The sequence below is a fragment of the Bos grunniens genome, chromosome 7 (genome assembly GCF_055505025.1).
Source record: "Bos grunniens cultivar Pamir isolate PY7600 chromosome 7, Bosgru_T2T1.0, whole genome shotgun sequence".
Classification (NCBI taxonomy): Eukaryota; Metazoa; Chordata; class Mammalia; order Artiodactyla; family Bovidae; genus Bos; species Bos grunniens.
The window spans coordinates 19517389-19539776 of record NC_141171.1 but is presented as its reverse complement, the minus strand read 5'-3'; the positions used below and the strand labels follow the sequence as shown (position 1 = coordinate 19539776).

Below are 22388 nucleotides of genomic sequence, written 5' to 3'. Positions count from 1 at the left end.
TATGACTGAATTATATTTCACTGTTTGGAGAAGGAAATGACAACCCACTCCAGTATTCTTGCCTGGAGAATTCTATGGCAGAGGAGCCTGGCTAGCTACAGTCCACGGGGTTGCTAGAGTTGGACACGACTTAGTGACTAAACCACCACCACCACATTTCACTGTATGGGTGGATTGGGTTTCCCAGGTGGCTCAGTGGTAAAGAACCTGCCTGCCAATGCAAAAAACGTGGGTTTGATCCCTGGGCAGGGAAGATCCCCTGGGGAAGGAAATGGCAACCCTCTCCAGCATTCTTCCCTGGGAAAGTCCATGGACAGAGGAGCTTGGTAAGCTATAGTCCATGGGGTCGCAAAGACTTAGCAACTGAACAATAACATATGGATGGATAACATTTTGTTACCCCTTCCTCTGTCGATGGACATTTGGGTTATTTTGTCTTTCAGTTCAGTTCAGTTCAGTTCAGTCGCTCAGTCGTGTCCGACTCTTTGCAACCCCATGAATCTCAGCACGCCAGGCCTGCCTGTCCATCACCAACTCCCAGAGTTCACTCAGACTCACGTCCATCGAGTCAGTGATGCCATCCAGCCATCTCATCCTCTGTCGTCCCCTTCTCCTCCTGCCCCCAATCCCTCCCAGCATCAGAGTCTTTTCCAGTGAGTCAACTCTTTGCATGAGGTGGCCAAAGTACTGGAGTTTCAGCTTTAGCATCATTCCTTCCAAAGAAATCCCAGGGCTGATCTCCTTCAGAATGGACTGGTTGGATCTCCTTGCAGTCCAAGGGACTCTCAAGAGTCTTCTCCAACACCACAGTTCAAAAGCGTCTTTAGGCTAGTGTAAATCATACTGCTATTAAAATTGTTATGAAAAAATATACTTGTTGAAGTCCTTCCTTTCAACTCCTTGGGGTATATACCTAGGAGTGGAGGCCTGGCGTGCTGCGATTCATGGGGTCGCAAAGAGTCGGACACGACTGAGCGACTGATCTGATCTGATCTGATCTGATGGTAATTCTAGGTTTAGTTTTCTGAGAAATGACCAAGCTATTTTCCACAGAAGTTTCACCATTTTGTATCCCTACCACAAAGTGTGAAGGTTCTAATTTCTTCATATCCTCCTGGATACTTTTCTTTTTTGGCTGCACTGCCCAGCATGTGGAATCTTAGTTTCCCAAGATCGAACCCATGCCCCCTGCAGTTAAAGTATGGAGTCTTAACGACTGTACCACCAGGGAAGTCCCTCCTGGGCACTTCTTATTCATTCTTTTACTTTTTGGCCTCGTGGCTTGTGGGATCCTAGTTTCCCGACCAGGGATTTAACCTGTGTCCACCCTGGTGAAAGCATGGAGTCCTAGTCACTGGACCACCAAGGAATTCCTTTTATTCATTCTTATTTGTGGGCTTGTAGGCTTTATTTTTTAAAATTTTATTGTTTTAAATTACAAAAGTATGATAACACATTTATAGGAGACTTGGAAAATGCAGAACAAGGTTACATATAGTTCCACTATATATTACAATTATTTTTTTAAGTAGATAAAGAATTTTAGTTGGAGTTTCAATATCAAACTCTCAAAAATTAATAGAATGAATATACAGAAGAGTAGAAGGATATGAAGTGAAGAAGTGAAGTTGCTCAGTCGTGTCCAACTCTTTGCGACCCCATGGACTGTAGCCTTCAAGGCTCCTCTGTCCATGGAATTTTCCAGGCAAGAGTACTGGAGTGGGTCACCATTTCCTTCTCCAGGGTATCTTCCCAATCCAGGGATCGAACCTGGGTCGCCCACATTGCAGGCAGACGCTTTACCATCTGAGCCACCAGGGAAGCCCCTGTAGAAGGATATAGTAGACCTGAAAATCACTATGAACCAATTCAACATAATTAAGATTTATACAATTTCCACACAACAGTATGTCAGTGCATAGGAATGCCAATACACAGTGTCCCGGATGAGAAACTAGTACCTGGCTGTGAATGGGAGGAGGTGGGACAAAAATTACTGGGTTAAAATCCTGGACCTGCCACTTTCGCTTGCAGGTCCTCAGGCAAGTCACTTCCACTCTCTGGGTCACAGTCCCCTGATTTAAAAAAAACAAACAACAACAAAAAAAAGGATGGGATAAAGAGACATTTCATCTCTTTTTGCCTCCTGAAGTCTGTGCCAGGGTTGTGTGTGCCCCACGTAGAGGATAGGACTCAACCTGCACAGGTTGTGCAGCCTGCTCTGGCTCCCCCTGGTCCTAGCTGCAACTGGGACTCAGGGTTGGAGATTCCGGGAGGAAATGGAGCGGCAGGGACTCTGGGAGCTGCTCCTGGGTCCGGTTCCCAGGACTCACAGCTGCATCCTCCGGGGGCCCCAGCTGGCCCCACCGCCCCACCCGCCAGCGGCCTGGAGGCTCCTGCAGATCTCCCTGGCTCATTCCCACGGACATCGTGCCTGGGTCTGGGAAGTCCCCTGGTGGGATCTCCAGGGTCCATCCGCGTAGCGACTGAATGAAACCTAACCTGGAGAATTTATCTGCAACCCAGAAAGATGTATCTTCAACCTTGGGTTAGATTCAGCTCGTCTGGAGGGTACAACAATCTACATTTTTAATGGGCTCCCTGGTCATTCTGTAGTTAAGGGTTCCCCGGGGCCGTTCTTTAAACGGAGTCCCAGTGGGAGAAAGGGGCAGTCCCAGAGCCACAGAGTTGTTCTGTTTTTCTTTTTGGCTCGCTTTGTCTCCATGGCCCTCATATCTCTGTTTTTGACTCAAGTCTCCTTCCTCTCCTTTCTTGGACTGGCCCGGGGTTGGCCTCTCCGCTGGCATCCGGCCCCTTTCGTGATTCCGGAGGAATCCCCCAAGCCGCCTGGCCCCGCCCCAGGCCCCACCCCTCCCGCGCGGCAACCTTCTCCCATTGGACTCTTCGTACACCGCCCGCACTGCCATTGGCTGAGCCTAAGTCCCCGCTCGCCCCCACCTCCGTCGGCCCCACTGCGGCCCTTTTCGGGCGGGCGGGGGCGAGGCGGGGCCGCAGAGAAGGGCGGGGCAATTGGAGGGCGGGACCGAGCTTCCTGCCCTGCCCCGCCCCGCCGGGTCCCAGTCCTCCGGCACGAGTCTCGCAGCCACAGCAACGGCCTCTCCGAGGCGGCCGGACAGAACCTCGACGGTCGAACCAACGACTGAATCCCAGAGAACAGGTAAGCGAGCGGTGCTGGGCCGCCCCGCATCTCAGCATATCTCGGGGGCCACTTGGTCTCTCTGTTTCTCTCGCTCCCTCTGCCCTGACAATCCCCCTTCAATCAGTATTCCTGCCTCAGTTTCCATCTCCCTCTCTCTTCTCCCTTTCCCTCTGTCTCTCTTGCTCTGTGGGTCAGGGGAGGCATATCTGATCTGCCTCCTCCCCACCCCCCGCATGGGTAGTGCTCTGAGACCAGAGCACACCCAACAACAAGGACTCTGATGGACTCTGCCCGTTTCACAGTGCAGGGTGCCAGGTCCCAGGGCCAGAATCCAGAGCCAGGAGGGCATTCCAGGTGTGGGCAGCCAGGCCAAAGACGTGGAGGTGAGGATGTGTGTGACTTCTGGCTGATCCAGGCAGCTGAGGGAGTGCGGAGCCAGGCCCACCCAGACTGGCCACCTGGGAGTCCCCAGTAGCCTGAAGCCTTGGTCTCAGTTTTGTCAGCTGTGAACTGGGGCTTCGTCACTGAGGTAATTGGCAGTTGACCTGACCCAGATCTGTGTGCATCACCACTCCCTGTAGCTGGGGGGGCTCAGCTGGAGGAGGGGCAGCCCCATCTGTAAACAGGCCTCTGAGGTTACTTCCTGAGCAGGTCTCAGCCCAGCTGGGGGAGATGAACATCCTGGGTTTGAGGGTGGGTGGGTAGCATAGCAGGGTGAGGGCAGTTCAGCCCAGTGGTTGGGGAGCTCAGAATTTGGAATCAGACAAACCGGAGTTCCTGCTCTGCCGCTCACCACCAGTACCTTGAACAAGTTGATTCCATTCTCCCAGCTTCAGTTTCCTGTCTGAGGGACATAATAACTCCCCCAGGGGTGAGGGCAGCTTGCAGGATTAAATACAGGAACATGGGCCCTGCATGTCTCTCCCCTGGTCCCCACCTCCTCCTCCTCACCCACCTCACTCACTCTGCTCCAGCCACACAGCCGCCACACTCCACCAACGCACCAGGCACGCTCCTGCCTCAGGGCCTTTGCAGGAGCTGTTCCTTCTACCTGAATGCCAGGTGCTCAGGAGCCAGCTTTAAAACATAACAAGTTGCCTAGATGGGCCGGGCCACGGGCCGGCGGGGCCAAGGCTGGGCAGCTGGGTGGCTGGGAGGGGCGGAGGAGGAGCCGACCCAGGGACGCTGTACCTATGGAAACCAGAACAAAGAACTGTCGTCCCAGCCACAGGAACACCTGGGCTGAGCTTCTCCCACTTGGCAGGCCCAGTGGCCTGGGACGCCAGTGGTGGGTGAGTGCCCAGATCTCTTGAGGGGAGGCAAACTGGGGACTCGAACACCACTCTGATGGAGGGTGGGGGTCCCTAAGTTAAAAGACCAGTCAGGCAGGTACAGGTTGGAGGCCCTGTGGTATCCCTTTCTGCTGTGTGGCCTTGGGCAGGTCAGGGGCTGCCTGAGCCTGTTTCCTCATCTGAGGCCTGAGGAGGGGAGGGGCCTCTTGGTTGCTTGGTGATCTGATGTGATGGATTCAGAAGGTCTCAATGTCCCTGTCTGTCAAATGGGGCCACAACAGGGTGCCTAGGACAGAACTCCTGCTATTGTCATGCAAATAGCTCCAAAGGCAGGTGCTGAAGAAATGACTCATGCTTGTGCAGGTTCAGCCCCAGGTGTTACAGACTGAGATGACCTAGAGACAGGCAGGACTTGGCCTTACAGAGAACTCGGGCTTTCACCCCAGAATCCCCCACATATACCCCTCCATCAGACGACTTCCTCCAGAATCTCACCACGTGAGGCATTCAGGAGGCACCTCTGGCCAAGTCCTTGGGATCTTCCAAGGCTCCATCCTCCCGGCCTCACTTTTCCCTTCTGTCCAAAGGGGCGGTGGAGGTTGGGGAGTGTCCACCTGGAAGAGACCCTTCCAGAAGGGTTCGTGTTTTGCTTCTATGTGACCTTAGGATATCTGTCTTTCTCTTTGCCTCAGTTTCCCTGGCTGGATAGTGGGGCCCTTGGACGACATCTCTGACTTCCTTTCTGGCACCGAAAGGCCATCTATTCATTCAACAAACTGGTTCTGGGTGCCTACTGTGAGCCAAGCCTGGTGCAGGGTGCCTAGGACCCAGCAATGACCCAGGTCCACGTGGTGCACCCCTCCCTCCCACCCGGATTCAGCTCACAGACATTCATCCAGAGAAAGTCATTAGGCTTAGCTGTAATTGCATGAAGGACTGGAGAGACAGATGGATGGGGAAGTTAGTTGAGGTGGGGAATTTGGGAGGGACTCCTGAGAAAGTGAGATTTGAATTGAAGCTCAATGGCAAGAAAGAAATAGCCATGCAGAGACGAGGGGCAATCCAGGCAGAGGGCACAACCCATGCAAAGGCCCTGGGGCAGCACCAGGCTCCATGTGCTGGTGGAACAACCAGGAGGCCTGTGTGTCAGGAGCAAAGTGAATGAGGGGGAGAGAGGAAGGAGGGGAGCGCAGGGAAGGGACGGAGAAGGTCGTGCATGGCCTTGTGGGCCACGGGAGGACTTGGGATTTTACTTTGAGGGGGGTGGGAGCCCTGAAGGGCTGTGGGCAAAGGAGGGGGACTCGGGTGTTCACTAGCGCCCTCTGGCGGCTTCTCCGGAGAGGAACCCGGGACAGGGGACGGGGACCAGAGACAGGATGGAGGCTGCGCAGAGGTGAGAAGTGGGTGGAGCCGGACTCTAAAGGGCTGTGTCCACAGTCCTTCCCAGTGGGTGACCCTCGAACCTCTGCCACTTGCTGTTAAAAATCAGACTGAGTCCCAGCCTCTCCTGTCCTTCTCTGCAGTGGGGTGGGCTTCGGTCTCCCAACATTCATTTTTGCCCATCCATTCTTTACCCCCAACCCCCGTCCCTCGCCCAATCCCTGATCTTTCTTCAGTGGAGATCTGACCACTGTGGAAAGTGTCTCAGTTTTTGCCGCAGCCTGGCAGGCAGGCAGAGCCTGCCCATCCTTGGGGTGGCCCCCGAAGGCTCTGGGAAACCCGGTTTGAGAACCACTGGTATCCCCTCCCCAGCCCCCACCTCAAACAGGTTGCCCCCAGCCCCACTTTCTACATATCCAAATGGGCGCCAAATGTGAGGTCTGAGTGATGGTTGATAAAGGGCTGGAAGCAGCGGGTACCCTGGTGTTGGCTGGAAACAGCAGGTGCTCTGGTATTGGCGGAGGGTATGGAATGGGAACAAGGATCGTGGGGGCATTTACCATGGAGAGCGGAGGCCCGGAGCCCCCACCCCAACCCCAGGCTTCCCTGGGCCCCTGCAGCCGGGGCTGAGGGAGAGAGGTGGGGTGGTAGCCCTGGCCTCGCTGAGCAGGCCCATCAATTATTGATGCCCTTTGTTGGGACATGAAGAATTCATGTGGAGGGCAGGCTGCTCCGTGGACCTGTGGCATGCCGGAGCCGGCCTCACCCCAATCATCGGAGTCACTTGCTGTACTGTTAGGAATTTTGCCACCCAGTTGTTAATATCCCAATTTTGCCACCCAGTCGTTATTAAAAATGACAGACTGTCAATAAAACTGGAAGAAAAAATAAATTTTAAATAATGACAGGCTGTGAACTTACAGTCAAATACATTATATTTAAAACAAAGGTATGGATGGGAATTCCCTGGCGGTCCAGTGGTTAGGACTCCCAGCTTTCACTGCAGGGGACCCAGGTTCCATCCCTGGTGGATAAATTAATGGCACAAGCTGCATGGCACTGCCAAAAAGAAGAAAAACACCCACAGAGCTACAGAATACTATCCAGCCATAAAAAGGAGTGAAGGCCTGACACTTGTTACAAGGCAGATAAACCTTGAAAATGGGATGCCCAGTGAGAGAAGCCAGACACAGACTGTGTGATTCCATTTATATGAAAAAATAGGCAAATTCATGGAGATGGAAAGTAAATTAGTGGTTGCCAGGGCCTGGAGGAGGGGATGGGGCGTGACTTCTGATGGGGATGGGATTTATTAAAAAAAAAAAAAAAGGGGACTTCCCTGGTGGTCCAGTGGTTAAGAATCTGCCTTGCAATGCAGAGGACACTGGTTTGATCTCTGGTCTAGGACGATCCATATGTCTCAGGGCAACTAAACCCGTGCACCACAGCTACTGAGCCTGCTCTCTAGAGCCTGTGAGCTGCGAATACTGAGCCCACGTGCTGCAACTACTGAAGCCCAAGCACCTAGAGCCTCTGTGCACCAACAAGAGAAGCCACTGCAATGAGAAACCCACACCCTGCAACCAAGGGTAGGCCCCACTTGGCGCAACTAAAGCCCAGGTGCAACAATGCAGATCCATCATTCCTTCTCCCAAGAAAGAATAATAAATAAAATATATAGATATAGATATATTTTATTTACTTGGTTGCACTGGGATCTTTGAACTTTGCTGTGGCTTACAAACTCTTATATGCCATGCATGCGGGATCCAGTTCCCTGAGCAGGGATTGAACTGGGTCCCATTCTTGGGATCTTAGCCACTGGACAACCAGGGAAGTTCAAGGGCTGGGGTTTCTTTCTGGAGGGATGAGAATGTTTCAGAATTAAATAGTGGTGATGGTTACCCAGGTCAGTGAATATATAAAACCCACTGAATTGTACACTTTAAAAGCATGGAGTTTATGGTATGTGACTTAAATACTTCAAAATAACTTATAAAAAAGCAAAGGTCATAAATGGTCAAAAATCCTTTCAGGACTTCCTTGGTGGTCCGGTGCTTAAGACTCCGACCTTCCAATGAAGGGGGCACAGGTTCCATCTCTGGTCTGGAAACTAAGATCCCTCATGCCAGGCAGTGCAGCCAAGAAAAGAAAAAATATATCCTTTCTAATTATTTTACTGCATTGTGCAATGACCTCTATGCTCTCGAGGTTATTTCTGTTTGGTGGAAATGGTGAGCAGTTTGTTCCAACTCCATGGTCAGGTTGGAAGCTTGAAACTGGCCATGGCAAGAGAATTTACACCATGGATATTGGCAGATGCTACAAATCAGGGTTTGATGTATTGTTCAGTCATCATCTAATCCAGAGGTTGGCCAGCCTTTTTCTATAAAGGGCCAGATAGTAAATATTTTTGGCTTTGTAAGCCGTACAGCCTCTGTTCCCTCTATTCAAGGCTGTGCTTTAATATGTACACAAATTGGCATGGCTGAGTGCCAATAAAACTTTACAAAAACAGGCAGCTGGCCAGGGTTTGCCACCCCCGGTATAATTCCAGGTAATGTCAATAATGAAAATTAAAGGGTGGTGTGTCTCTAGTTGCTTGCTTTCAAATAGCACAAAAAACCTTGAAGGGATATTCCCTCCTATAGGAAAACCACTGTTGGATTCTGCAAAAAAGTCTGTCACCTGGCTGACGAGTAAGTGAAGTCCAAGTTTTCTCTGTTTGTATGAAAGAGAAGATCCAGGAACATCCATGTCAGAACTGCTTTCATTTATCCATAGCAACCACAGATTGGCTATTGGTACCAGTTTTACAATTGGGGTTTCCTGGTGGCTCAGTGCTAAAGAACCCGTCTGCCAATTCAGGAGACATGGGTTCGATCCCTGGGTCAGGAAGATCCCCTGGAGGAGGAAACAGCAACCCACTCCAGTATTCTTGCCTGGGAAATCCCATGGACAGAGGAGCCTGATGGGCTGTAGTCCATGGAGTCACAAAATAGACACGACTTAGCGACTTAACACCACCACCACCACCGCATTAGGCAAAACTCACTGAGAATGTTTATCGAGCATCAACTGGCTGCATGAAATTTACAGCGAGGTTTGCTATTTTCTTAAGTTGCACGGTACACATCCTTTATGTCAGGAAGGTTTATGGAAAACATACATATGTACCTACACGCCTACATCCCCCCCACCCCCAACCCCGGAGAGCTGGTGGCTCTTTCCAGCAGGTGGTGAATGGGATGAGATGTAGCATTCCCAGTGCGCCTAGGAAGGGCCCCTGGGAGTTGGGGCGGAATCCCCATCACCCCCATGTCCAGCATCCAGCACCGGGAATGTGTGCATGGAGAGGCCACCCACAGCGTGCTCAGTTCAGGTTGGATGGAGGGCCGTGGGGAGAGTCTCCCCACCTGGTGGAGACCCCAAGGCTGGACCGTGCCTAGCATGTTGCAGGGACAGTGAGAGAGGAGATGAACTGGGGAAGGTCACTGATGGTGCAGGGATGGGGGTTGGCCCTCCTCCAGAGTTTGGGGACTGAAAGGATTGGGAGGAACAGATCTGCCAGGCTGGGTGCCCTTCCCCTCTGGGAGGGCTCACAGAGTCCTGCCTCCCTGCCCCTGCCTGGGCAAGGAAAGGATGCTGCATGTCTAGAGCAGTCCGAGGCTCCAGGTCAATGTCTGGTCAGTTTAGGAGCTGGAGTGTCCAAAATGGGGGCAAGGACAAAGGTCAGAGCCAAAGAGACAAAGTGGGGTTGGCAGAGGGCAAAAGTCTGAGGTAGGGATGGAAGGCCAGGGTTCTGAGAAGAACATAGAGAACAGGAGTTGACAGAGTCAGGGACTCAGTGACTGGACACTCATTTCACAGATGGGAAAGCTGCCCTCGGGGGCTGGGGCTAGTCTGGAGTCTCGGTGGGGAGACCTCAGAGCTGTGGGAGGACTTGGACAGTGGGCTCCTCGGAGGCTGGGGACCAGCCTTCCGTCTCCTCTCTGCACTGCCCTGCCCCAGGGCCTTTGCACCTGCTGTTCCCTCTGCCTGGCTCACCTTTCTTCAGACCCCGCCCTTCCAGTCCCAGCTGCAGGGGCTCCTCCTCCAGGAAAACTTCCTGACCACTGGCCTAGGTCACCTGCCATCCCTGGCTGTCACTGCTTCCCACCCAGGCCTTATTCGTCTCTGAAATTATCCTGTTTATTCCACGTTCATTGGTTCCTGCTGTCTCCTCCTTCCAGCAGGGGTGACCCCTCTTAGGTGGCTGTTTTGGAAATTCAGAGGGCTTTTCCCCCCACTTGTGATAATAACGGGATGTGCTTGCATTCCGGGGGCAGGGACCAGGGACACTAGGCATCCAGCCATGCTCAGGGCGGCCCCTCAGCTCACAGCTTCCTCACGTCCTGGCATCTACCAATGTACTTTCTATGAATTTGACTATTCTAGGTATAAGTGGAGTCAAACAGTATTTGTCTGCACCTGATGTATACTGGAATGCATTTTTAAGGTTAACCTGCCATATGTCCTACAAACAGATGGTACCTTTGGAGTTCTTTTTTTGATAGAAATTTGTATCTACATGTTCACTGCGATGCTTCATTAAGGGGCAAACCTCTGACAGATTCACTCCATCCTTGAGTGCAGTGGGCCTGAGGTTTTCTTTTTTTGAAGATTTTTGTTTTCTTATGTGGACCGTTTTCATTTATCTATTTACTTTATAATTTTGTTTGTTTTTGGCTGTGCTGGGTCTCCATTGCTGCGTGGGCTTTTCTCTAGTTGCTCCAGTGCTCGGGCTTCTCATTGCAGTGACTGCCCCTGTTGTGGAGGTTGGGCTCGAGGGCGCTCGGGCTTCAGAAGTTGCCGTTCCCGGGCTCCAGAGCACAGGCTCGATGGTCGTGGCTCATGGGCTTAGTTGCTTCGCGGCATGTGGGGTCTTCCCGCATCAGGGATCAAACCCATGTTTCCTGCATTTAGGCAGATTTATTATTACTGAGCCACCAGGGGAAGCTCTTAAAGTCTTTGTTGGAATTTTGTTACAATATTGGTTCTATTTTATGTTTGTTTTTTTTTTTGGCCATGAGACATGTGGGATCTTAGTTCTCCAGCTAGAGACTGAACCCACACCTCCAGGATTAGAAGCACAGAGTCTTAACCCCTGGACCATCAGGGAAGTCCCAATTTATTTAACATTTTTAAAAAATTATTTATTATTTTTGGCTGTGTTGGGCCTTTGTTGCTGTGTGGGCTTTTTGTAGTTGGGGCAAGCAGGGGCTACTCTCTAGTTGAGGCGCAGGCTGCTCATTGCTGCGGCTTCTCGATGCAGAGCACGGGCCCTAGGGCGCATGGGCTTCAGTAGCTGTGGCTCGTGGGCTCAGTAGTCGCAGCTCCCAGGCTCTGGAACAGAGGCTCAGTAGTTGTGGCACGTGGGCTTAGTTGCTCCCAGATCAGGGATCAAACCCATTTCTCCTGCATTGACAAGCAGATTCTTTACCACTGAGACATCAGGAAAACCCTATTTAACATTTTTAAAGTGAGGCATTATATCTATATAGGCTTCCCTGGTGGCTCAGCGGTAAAGAATCCGCCTGTCAGTTTGATTCCTGGCAATCCACTCCAGTATTCTTGCTTGGGAAATCCCATGGACAGAGACACCTGGCGGGTTACAGTCCAGGGTGTCACAAAGAGTCAGACACAACTTAGTGACTAAACAACAACAAATATATAGTAAGGGGCACAAAGGTATAAAATATGTCCACTGGATACAGATGCAGTGAGTGTTCAGCTTGATGATGTATAATTCACGTATTGTAAAATTCACTAAAGTGTTCACATTCCAAAACATTCTTCTACCCCCAGAAGACATCCTGTTTCCATTAGCAATCACTCTCCATTCTGTGCTCCCCAGCCCCTGACAACAGGAACCCACTGTGTCTGCGGATCGGCCTGCTCTGCACGCTTCCCGTCAGTGGAGTCACACCCTGTGCGTCCTTCTGTGTCTGCATCTCTCACTGAGCACTGTGTTCCCAGGGTCCATCCATGTGGTAGCGAGTGTCAGGGCTTCACCCCTTTTCAGGGCTGAGTGATGCTCCCGTGTGTGGAGGGACCATATTTGATTGTCCATCTGTATGTGGGTGGGTGTTTGTGTCATTTCCGTGTTTTGGCTAGTACAAATGTGCTGCTATCTATGCCCACGTGTGTGTACGTTTCTACGCGAACATATATTTTCATTTCTTGGGCGAGGTTGATGCTTAGGAGCAGAATCGCTGGGTCATGTGGTAACTGTGTTTGTTCGAGGACCTGCCAGAAAACGGTTTCCCATGGTAGCTGCACCATCTTCTGTTTCTACCAGCCTTGGATGAGGGCTTGTTTCTCCCAGCCTCGCCAGCCCTGTTTATTGTCTGTATTTCTGGCAGTAGCCGTTCTTATGGGGTGAGGTATTATATTATGAGCTCGACTTCCATTTTCCTCCTAGCCAGTGATGTTAAGCATCTTTTCACCTGCTTATTGGCCATTTGTATACCTTCTTTGGAGAAATGTCGGGTTTTTTTAAATCGAGATCTAATTCATACCCCATAAAATTCACCCCTTGAAGGTTTACAATTCGCTGGGTTTTAGTGTATTCACATTGCTTTGCAACCACCCACTGTAATGACTTTTTACATTCGTGTAAACCCAGATGGAGGCACAGAACCTGAAACACTCCAGGGACTTCCCTTGTGGTCCAGTGGCTAAGATTCCCAACTCCAAATGCTGGGGGCACAGGTTCTATCCCTGTTTGGGGAACTAAGATCCTGCATCCTGTGCGGCATGGCCAAAAAAAAAAATTTTTTTTAAAGAAATATTCCAGAGTTCGCCTGTACAATCCTGCTCACTGTTCTCACCACCTATTAATTTTATTTTTATACTGGTGGGTGGACAATGCTGCCTGTGGACTCTGTTTCAGGGAAGTGAGGGCACCCAAATTATTTTGGAACAAGGAGGTGGCACGGGATCTAGCAGGCCTGGGGAGGCAGGGACCCAGTCTCTTCTGGTCCAGCTATAGAATCTGCCTGACGAGCAGGAGAACCGGGTTCAATCCCTGGGTCAGGAAGATCCCCTAAAGGAGGAAATGGCAACCCATTCCAGTATTCTTGCCTGTGAAATCCCATGGACAGAGGAGCCTGGAGGGTTACAGTCCATGGGGTCACAAAGAGTAAGACAGGACTGAAGCGACTTAGCACACATATCCCCAGCCCTGGGACACAGCTGGTGCTGAATAAACACTCACTGAGAACCTGAATGAGCGTTCCAGTCGAGCCCTGGCTTCATTGGGCATTTCTGGCTCGTGATGGCAGTGGGGTGATCTGGCATTGGGTCCGCTGGGCAGACCCTGGGAAGGCCCTGCCCCCGCCAGGCCCCTCCCAGCTGGCCTGCCCTTGGACCTCGATGAGCACAGCTGGCAGGAAGGAAGGCTGGGGTCTATTTTGGTCCCCAGAGTGCTCCCCCGGGAGAGTAGTCATCTCCCTGTCTGGCTGCTTAGAGGGGGTGGCGTTTCTGATAGAACAATGGATGGAGGAGAAGGGTGGGGCTACCATGCAGCTGGGCTGGTCCAGGTGTCACAGATCTGGGGACTGGCCGGAGGGGCTAAGAGTGTGGAGTCTCCCACTCCACCCCCCACCCCTCTTCCTCCTATGCTTGGCAGGGTAGGGTGGGGTGAAGCCAGTAAATAGGACCAGCCTCCCCTCTGAACCAACATGCACAAGCTCAGGACTTGCAGACTGGAAGGTCAAGGCCCAGAGAGGGGCAGAGCCCTGCCTGGGGTCACACAGTAATGGAATAGGGCAGAAAGACCTGAGTGCCAGGGTTCTTGGGATCTAGGGAAAGGCCTTCTCCTGTCTCTGAGACTCAGTTTGTCCATTTGTAAACTGGGGGACCCAGGGTGTTGGGAGTTCCCTCTGGGTTCCAATGTCTGCAGACATCCCTCCCCTTATTCATTCAACACACACTTACTGGGTGCCTGCTGGGTACTAGGCCCCAGGCTGGCCGCCAGAGCAAGAAACATACAGCCCCTGCCCACACCCTCAGGCCTGGTGTGATGGACACTGAAACCAAGCGCTCAGGGCTGCAATGGAGGACGGACACCCATGGAACCATGGGAGCCAAAAGGGCACCCGGCACAGCCTGGGACATCCGGGAGTCTTCCGGGAGGAGGTGACAGTAACTCTGAGACTTGAATGGGGAGCAGTTTACAGGTGATGAGAGCAGGAGGGGTGCCCATAGAGGGAACAGAATAGAATGCCCTAGAGACTTCCCTGGCGGTCCAGTGGTTAAGACTCTGTGCTTGCAATGCAGGGGGTGTGGATTTGATCCCAGGAACTAAGATCCCATATGCCACCTAGTGTGATCAAAAAGAAAAAGAATAGACTGTTCTAGAGAAATTGTTGAGAAGGCATCCTTGCTGAGAATATAGAGAAATAGGTCTTTTCAGAGAGCTAAAGGACGCAGAGCTTGAAGGTCAGAAGTCAAGACAGTGGTCCAGCCTCTTGCCCAGGGAAAGCTCACAGCCTGGGGGTTGGGGGGGCTCTCAGGTTGGCCACAAGTTTCTGCCCTGGGATGGAGTCAGTTCTCCATCCTGACAGTCACCATCTTCCATTTTACAGAGGAAACGGAGGCATAGGGCAGTTATGTTGCTTGGCCACATGGTCAGAGCCAGGAGCAGGCCTCAGATATCAGGGCTGGTTTTGTCACAGGGGATATCTCCCAGCACCCCAAGACTGAGGCTGACTCCCAGGAATCAACTAGGAAAGGCAGAGGTAGCTGGGGTGCAGAGAGGGTGGGGCAGGCGGTCCCTGTGTTGCTGTGTGGCCTTGGGGAAATGGCTAAGCCTCCCTGAGCCTGGTTTCTTCTGCAAATGGGCAAGCTCAGTAGAATACCAGGCAGAAGTTGTGAAACAGGCACCGGCCACTGCTCAGGGCCTGCCATGTGATGCTGAGTCACTCGCACCCCGCTCTGGCCCCAGCCTGTGGACAGGGTCTGAGACTGGTGTAGGGGGCAGGGAGGCCCAGGTCATTCACCACCAGGCCTATCCTGACCTCTGTGGGCAGCAAGAGGGCGGCTGAGGGTTGGACTCCTCCCGGCGTCTGAGCTCACACAAAGAGGGGCTTTGTGGGGGCTCCTGTGGCTGAGTGGGCACCCACATGGCATTCCTGGTCTGGCTGGCCTGCAGCTGGGGTGGGGTGGATTCTGACCAGAGCCTGGGGCAGCAGCGGGGGAGGGCTGGGGGTGGGTCTCAGGCTACCTCATTCATTGGACAGATGTTTCTGGAGTCTCCAGAAACAGAGTGGATAGGGAATCACGCCATTTTGTCCCCTGGGACCTGTGGTGAGGCAGACCACTGAGGCAGCAAAGCCAGGGTGTGCAGCAGGGACGGGGGATGCCTGGGTGCTGGGTGACTCATAGGAGGGACCTCACTGTCAGTTTGGCTGTTCAGGGATGGCTTCCTAGAGGTGGTGTCCAGGCTGAGCTGAAGGATGAAGCTGCCAGGGGAAGAGGCAGGGGCTTGGAGGCCAGGGCTTTGGGGCATATATATGAGTCCACCAAGGAAGAGGCAGGGGTTTGGGGGCTAAGGTATTGAGGGATGTATAGGAGTTCACCAGGGAAGAGGCAGGGATCCAAATGGAGTGTGGGGCTTGGTCTCAAGAGCCATGAGGAGCTTCCAGCTGGTTCTTAGAAGGAAAGGACTATGCCCAGATGTTCAGTTTAGGAAGAATTCTGGTGCTGAGGGGGAGGCTTCAGAGCCTGAGAAATCTGGAAGATGGCCATGGTAGGCAGGACATAAGGGACAGGCAGAAATCCAGGCTTCTGCAGTCAGAGGCGTGGCTGCTATTCCAAGAGCACCAGCCTGCCACTCACCTTGGCCACCTGCCCGGTCCTTTCCTGGGTGGAAGCTGATGCATGTCAGTGTTTCTGTATCAGAGGAGTCATCAGAACGCTGTGCTTCCAAAAACCCCACAAATGGCCCTGGGGAACCCCAGCCAGCTGCTGCCCTCTAACTCATCCAGGGCCTGACTAAGGCCTTAGGGATGTCTGCTGTAAACTCACGGGGTTGGGGAGATGGGGGGTTGCTAACTGCGCTCCTCCTCCACCCTGAACAGCCTGAGGCTGGGGCTGGGACCCTGTCTCATGGAGCTGTGCAATGAGGCCAGGACCCCCTGTACTCACTCATCCTGAGCCCTTCTCAGCTCACAGCAAGGCTACAGTGGGTTTGTGAGGCTGGAGCCAGGGCTCACGTGTAGTGGGATTCAGAAGGCCCTACTCATTAATATCCAAAATATATAATCAGTTCATACAACTCAGTAACAGAAAAAACAAACATCCCAATCAGAAAATGGACAGACCTAAATAGACATTTCTTCAAAGACATTCAGATGGCCAATAGGCACAATAAAAGATGCTCAACATCGCTGATAGAAGAGAAATGCAAATCAAAACTACAATGAGGTATCACCCCACACCTCTTAGAATCAGTTCAGTTCAGTTGCTCGGTCCTGTCCAACTCTTTGTGACCCCATGGACTGCAGCACGCCAGGCCTCCCTGTCCATCACCAACTCCCGGAGCTTGCTCAAACTCATGTCCATCGAGTCAGTGGTGCCATCCAGCCATCTCAGCCTCTGTCATCCTCTTAGAATGGCCATCGTTAAAGGTCAATAGTAAATGCTGGACAGGGTGTGGAGAACAGGGAACCCTTCCATACTATTAGTGAAAATGGAAATTGGTGCAGTCACTATGGAGAACAGTATGCAGGTTCCTCAAAAATCTAAAAATAGCGCTGCCAGATGATCTAGCAATCCCACTCCTGGGCACATATCTGGACAAAACTATAACTCAAAAAGATACATGCAGCCCAATGTTCATAGCAGCCAGGACATGGGAGCCACCAAATGTCCGTCAATAGATGAGTGGATAAAGATGTGGTTTACATATACAATGGACTATCACTCAGCCATAAAAAGAATGAAATAATGCCATAGGCAGCAACATGGACAGACCCAGAGGTTCTCCTACTAAGAGGACTAAGTCACAGAAAGACAAATACCATGTACGGTACCACTTATATGTGGGACCTATGGCACTAATGAACTTGTCTACAAAACAAAGACACCAGGGGACATTGAGAGACACCAAGGGGACATTGAGAGACACCAAGGGGACATTTCATGCAAAGATGGGCACAAAAAAGGACAGAAATGGTATGGACCTAACAGAAGCAGAAGATATTAAGAAGAGGTGGCAAGAATACACAGGAGAGCTATACAAAAAAGATCTTTATGACCCAGATAATCACGGTGTGATCACTCACCTAGAGCCAGACATCCTGGAATGTGAAGTCAAGTGGGCCTTAGGAAGCATCACTACAAAGCTAGTGGAGGTGATGGAATTCCAGTTGAGCTATTTCAAATCCTAAAAGATGATGCTATGAAAGTACTGCACTCAGTATGCCAGCAAATTTGGAAAACTCAGCAGTGGCCACAGGACTGGAAAAGATCAGTTTTCATTCAAATCCCAAAGAAAGGCAATGCCAAAGAATGTTCAAACTACCACACAGTTGCATTCATCTCACATGCTAGTAAAGTAATGCTCAAAATTCTCCAAGCCAGGGTTCAACAGTATGTGAACTGTGAACTTCCAGATGTTCAAGCTGGATTTAGAAAAGGCAGAGGAACCAGAGATCAAATTGCCAACATCCACTGGATCATCGAAAAAGCAAGAGTTCCAGAAAAACATCTACTACTGCTATTATTGACTATGCTTTGACTGTGTGGATCAGGACAAACTGTGGAAAATACTTCAGGAGATGGGAACACCAGATCACCCTACCTGCTTCCTGAGAAATCTTGTATGCAGGTCAAAAAGCATCAAGTAGAACTGGACATGGAACAACAGATTGGTTCCAAATCTGGAAAGGAGTACGTTAAGGCTGTATATTGTCACCCTGCCTATTTAACTTATATGCAGAGTATATCATGAGAAATGCTGGGCTGAAGAAGCACAAGCTGGAATCAAGATTGCCGGAAGAAATATCAATAACCTCAGATACGCAGATACCACCACCCTTATGGCAGAAAATGAAGAACTCAAGAGCCTCTTGATGAAAGTGAAAGAGGAGAGTGAAAAAGCTGGCTTAAAACTCAACATTCAGAAAACTAGAATCATGGCATCTTGTCCTATCACTTTATGGCAAATAGATGGGGAACATGGAAACAGTGACAGACTATTTTTGGGGGCTCCAAAATCACTGCAGATGGTGACTGCAGCCGGGAAATTAAAAGACGCTTGCTCCTTGGAAGAAAAGCTATGACCAACCTAGACAGCATATTAAAAAGCAGAGACATTACTATGCCTACAAAGGTCTGTCTAGTTAAAGCTATGGTTGTTCCAGTAGTCATGTATGGATGTGAGAGTTGGACTATAAAGAAAGCTGAGCGCGGAAGAACTGATGTCTTTGAACTGTGGTGTTGGAGAAGACTCTTGAGAGTCCCTTGGACTGCAAGGAGATCCAACCAGTCCATCCTAAAGGAGATCAGTCCTGAATATTCACTGGAAGGACTGATGCTGAAGCTGAAGCTCCAATACTTTGGCCACCTGATGCAAGAACTAACTCACTGGAAAAGACCCTGATGTGGGAAAGATCGAAGGCAGGAGGAGAAGAGGAAGACAGAGGATTAGATGGTTGGATGGCATCACCAACTCGATGGACATGAGTCTGAGCAAGCTCTGGGAGTTGGTGATGGACAGGGAAGCCTGGCAGTGTTGCAGTCCATGGGGTCGCAAAGATGGGACATGAGTGAGTGAATGAACTGAACTGAACGAAACAGAAACAGACCCACAGACATAGAGAACAGGACTTCCCTGGTGGAGCAGTTTAAGAATCTGCCTGCCAATGCAGGAGACACAGGTTCAATCCCTGATCTTGGAAGATCCGACATGCCATGGAGCAACTAAGCCTGTCTGTCACAACTACTGAACCCTATGTGCCTAGAGCCCAAGCTCAGAAAAAAAAGAAGCCATCGCAATGAGAAGTCTGTGATCCGCAACTAGAGTAGCCCCCACCTGCTACAACTAGAGAAAGCCCACGAAGCAACAAAGACCCAGAACAGCCAAAAATAAAGACATAGACAACAGACTTGCAGTTGCAAGTCTGGGATTAGTTGGGAGTTTGGGAAAAGTAGGTGCAAAGTATTGTTTACAGAAATGGCTAAACCACAGGTCCTAGGGTATAACACAGGGATCTATATTCTGTAATAAACCATAACAGAAGGCCCTGCCCAGATTTCACCACTACACATTAATTCCTTTAAGAAACAAATTCCCTTAGGTCCCTTAGGGTCCCTTGGGTCATTATCTCTTCAGTGTGAATGTTGTTTGTTTTTACAAGCTTTTCCTAAAAATAGCTTTTGCTATTTGTTCACAAGTTTCTGCATCCGGTCCTCCAACAACTCTGAATTTCTCTTCCCTAGGCCTTGGAGCTCCGTAATCTTCCTGCCTGGGATTCCCTCCCCATCTTGTTACCTGTCCCTTTGTCCAGGGCCTTCTTGATCTGCTGAGGAGCCCCTGCTAAGGGCTCTTGCAGCATCGCAGATGGCGGCACTTGCTATGTTTGGTGCAGCGGGGAGGAAAGGTCTCCCAGTCAGCTCTGCACACCCAGTACCTCTGTGGTGTGGGTACGTGGGCTCCGCTGGGGATAGGCTGGTGGCGCGCGCCCATTTCTCGGATGGGGAAGACAGATCTCCAGCATTAGCTGCCTGCCCCTGAAAGCCCCTCACAGCTGGGCCCCGCGGGCTGACGGCAGGTCTGTGTGTCTCCCCTCGCAGGACAGATGGACACCTTCAGCACCAAGAGCCTGGCCCTCCAGGCCCAGAAGAAGCTCCTGAGCAAGATGGCCTCCCGGGCAGTGGCGTCCGCCTTCATTGACGACACCAGCAGCGAGGTGCTGGACGAGTTGTACCGCGCCACCAAGGAGTTCACCCGCAGCCGCAAGGAGGCCCAGAAGCTGGTCAAGAACCTGGTCAAGGTGGCGGTGAAGCTGGGCGTCCTGCTGCGCGCCGGGCAGCTGGGCGCCGAGGAGCTGGCGCGGCTGCAGCGCTTGCGGCAGCAGGCGCGCCGCCTGGCCATGACCGCTGTCAGCTTCCACCAGGTGGACTTCACCTTCGACCGGCGCGTGCTGGCCGCCACCCTGCTCGAGTGCCGGGACCTGCTGCACCAGGCGGCCGGCGCGCACCTGACCGCCAAGTCCCACGGCCGCATCAACCACGTGTTCGGCCACCTGGCCGACTGCGACTTCCTGGCGGCGCTCTACAGCCCTGCTGAGCCCTACCGCTCCCACCTGCGCCGGATCTGCGACGGCCTCACCCGGATGCTGGATGAGGACAGCATATGACAACCTCCGAACCGCTGCGGTTGCTTGCAGGGGGCGCAGCTTTAAGTGGGACGGAGCTAACCCTTTCCTTCCTGTCTGACTCTGGCCAATCACCCCTCGCCCAACACACACACACAGGTGACTGTGCAGCTCCAAAGACCCGGGTCCCCTGTCCTCGGGCCCAGTCTCACCGGGCTTAGAGCCCGGCTCAGTCTGCCTGTGCCTGCGGCCTCTCCCAGGCACCTGGAGACCCCTGCCTGCTCTGGCACCATCTGAACTATGCCCCTTAAGCCACCGTCTGTACCCCTCAAATCACTGGGTGTCTCTGACAGCTGGGGGCTTCTCACTTTAGTGTTACTTGGGCTTTTTCATTCCCGCAGAGAGGGTCACAGGGAACCAGGAGAAAGGGGGTGTTACAGAGTGAACTGTCTCACCCCACCCCACCTCCCATTTCCCGGATGAAGTCCTAACCCCTGGGACCTGTGAATGTGACCTGATCTGAAAATTGGGTGATTGCTGATGTAATTGGTTGCCATGAGTTCATATTGGAGCCAGGCAGCCCCTAATCCACCATGACTTGGGGTCCTTTTGAGAAGGGGACATGTGCACAGAGTCAAGAGGGAGAATGCTATGTGAAGGTGGAGGCAGAGACTGGGCGGATGTGTCTATAAGACAAGGAATGCCAAGAGCTGCAAGCCAGCACCAAAAGCTGGGAGAGAGCCTGGGACACCGGCCCAGCCCACACCTTGATGTCGGGCCTCCTGAGCTAAGCAAACAAGCTTCCGTTGTCTCAGCCTCCCAGGCTGGGCACTTTGCTCCGCAGCTCAGAAAATGACGCCAGGGAGCCGTGGTGAGGGCTGTGGTGGGCTCAGGCCTACTGGTGAGGATGCCCCTCTGTCTGCTTGGCATCGTGGCCCTGACTCCCAGGAGGGAGTGGTCAGAGTGCGCCTCCGATGAAGGCCGTTGGGAAAGCCATCTGAGACACATGCCTGTTTTTAAAGGATCATTTCATATTTGGAAAACAAATACACATAAACACTTGTTTTTATAAGACAGGCCTCAGAGACAAAGCTCAACAAACCTTGGCTTTGGCAACACCCAGCAGGTGGGACAATGCTTAACTTGGGGCATGGATGGACACGTGGGGGTGTGGGGGGTGTATCTGCAATCTGTTGGTTAGAAGTGGGCACAGGTTGTAAAAGATTGTGAAACCCCCTGCAGGTCTGGCTGTGTCGGGTTGTTTTGAGCACCCCGAGGGAGGGGGAACAATGTCCATTTCTGTAGAATCTGGTCTGTTTAGGGGAAACACTGCCAACAGGAGGGCTGCAGGCCGTATTAGGTGAGAAGATGGGTTTGCTTAGCCTCATTCAGTGTTTGAGACATTTGGAATTAGTTGCCAACACTTGAAACCAAGGAAATTGCATGTCCCAATCTATCAGTGGATCTTGAAAACTCTAGAAAACTCACCTGCACTGCCCGTTGGTGAAGCTGCAGAGGCGGCCTGTCTTTGCTCTGCCACAGTCCTCACCACTCCCTTTTGCCTCTCCATGGCCTGCTGGGCTGGCTAGTAGATTAGGACCCCAGATCCAGGGCAGCATTTCTGTTTGGTTTCAGCTGCCCTGAAAAAGCCAAAGGCTTCCACCCAACAGTCAGCTGTTCCCCTCTCTACCTTCGACTTCCAAAGCAACTTACCCCCTTTGTGTGCCAAGAGACAGATCCTCAAGTTCAAGAACAAACGTGTATTTTGATTACACCGAGAAGCCCCAGATGAAATTCTTTGCCCTCTGCTCTGCTGGCTGAAGGACATCCACGTGACAAGGCTTTGGACTTGTTGTCTTGACTCTTTTCATACACTTGAGATTTAATTTAGAAAAAAAAAAGAACCGGGACTTCCCTGGTGGTCCAGTGGCTAAGACTCCACACTTCCAATGCGGGGGCCCGGGTTCAGTCCCTGGTCAGGGTACTAGATCCCACGTACCACAACAAAGACCTGGTGCAGCCAAATAAAAAGAATTTTAAAAAGAACCAAAGAGAACTATGTAAATAAAAGCATCTGATAGCCTTCTCTCACCTGCCCGGGGTTTCTACCTATTAAAAATCAAGTTTGGGGACTTCCCTGGTGGTCCAGTGGTTGAGAATCTGCCTTCCAACGCAGGGAACACAGCCTCC

At 51.7% G+C, this 22388-nt stretch overlaps 1 protein-coding gene across 1 annotated transcript; it reads left to right on the top strand.

Annotated features, from left to right (window-relative positions):
- Positions 1–3079: 3079 nt before the first annotated feature.
- On the top strand, positions 3080–22244 carry TIPE1 (TNF alpha induced protein 8 like 1). The gene is made up of 2 exons (XM_086410051.1): positions 3080–3178; positions 19675–22244. Exon 2 carries the CDS (start codon positions 19680–19682, stop codon positions 20238–20240), a length of 561 nt encoding a protein of 186 aa, XP_086266177.1. The 5' UTR covers positions 3080–3178; positions 19675–19679; the 3' UTR covers positions 20241–22244.
- The last annotated feature ends 144 nt before the right edge of the window (positions 22245–22388 follow it).

What these genes read in the sequence shown, in the direction of transcription:
- TIPE1 (XM_086410051.1), top strand. Translation starts at nt 19,680, where the DNA reads ATGGACACCTTCAGCACCAAGAGCCTGGCCCTCCAGGCCCAGAAGAAG.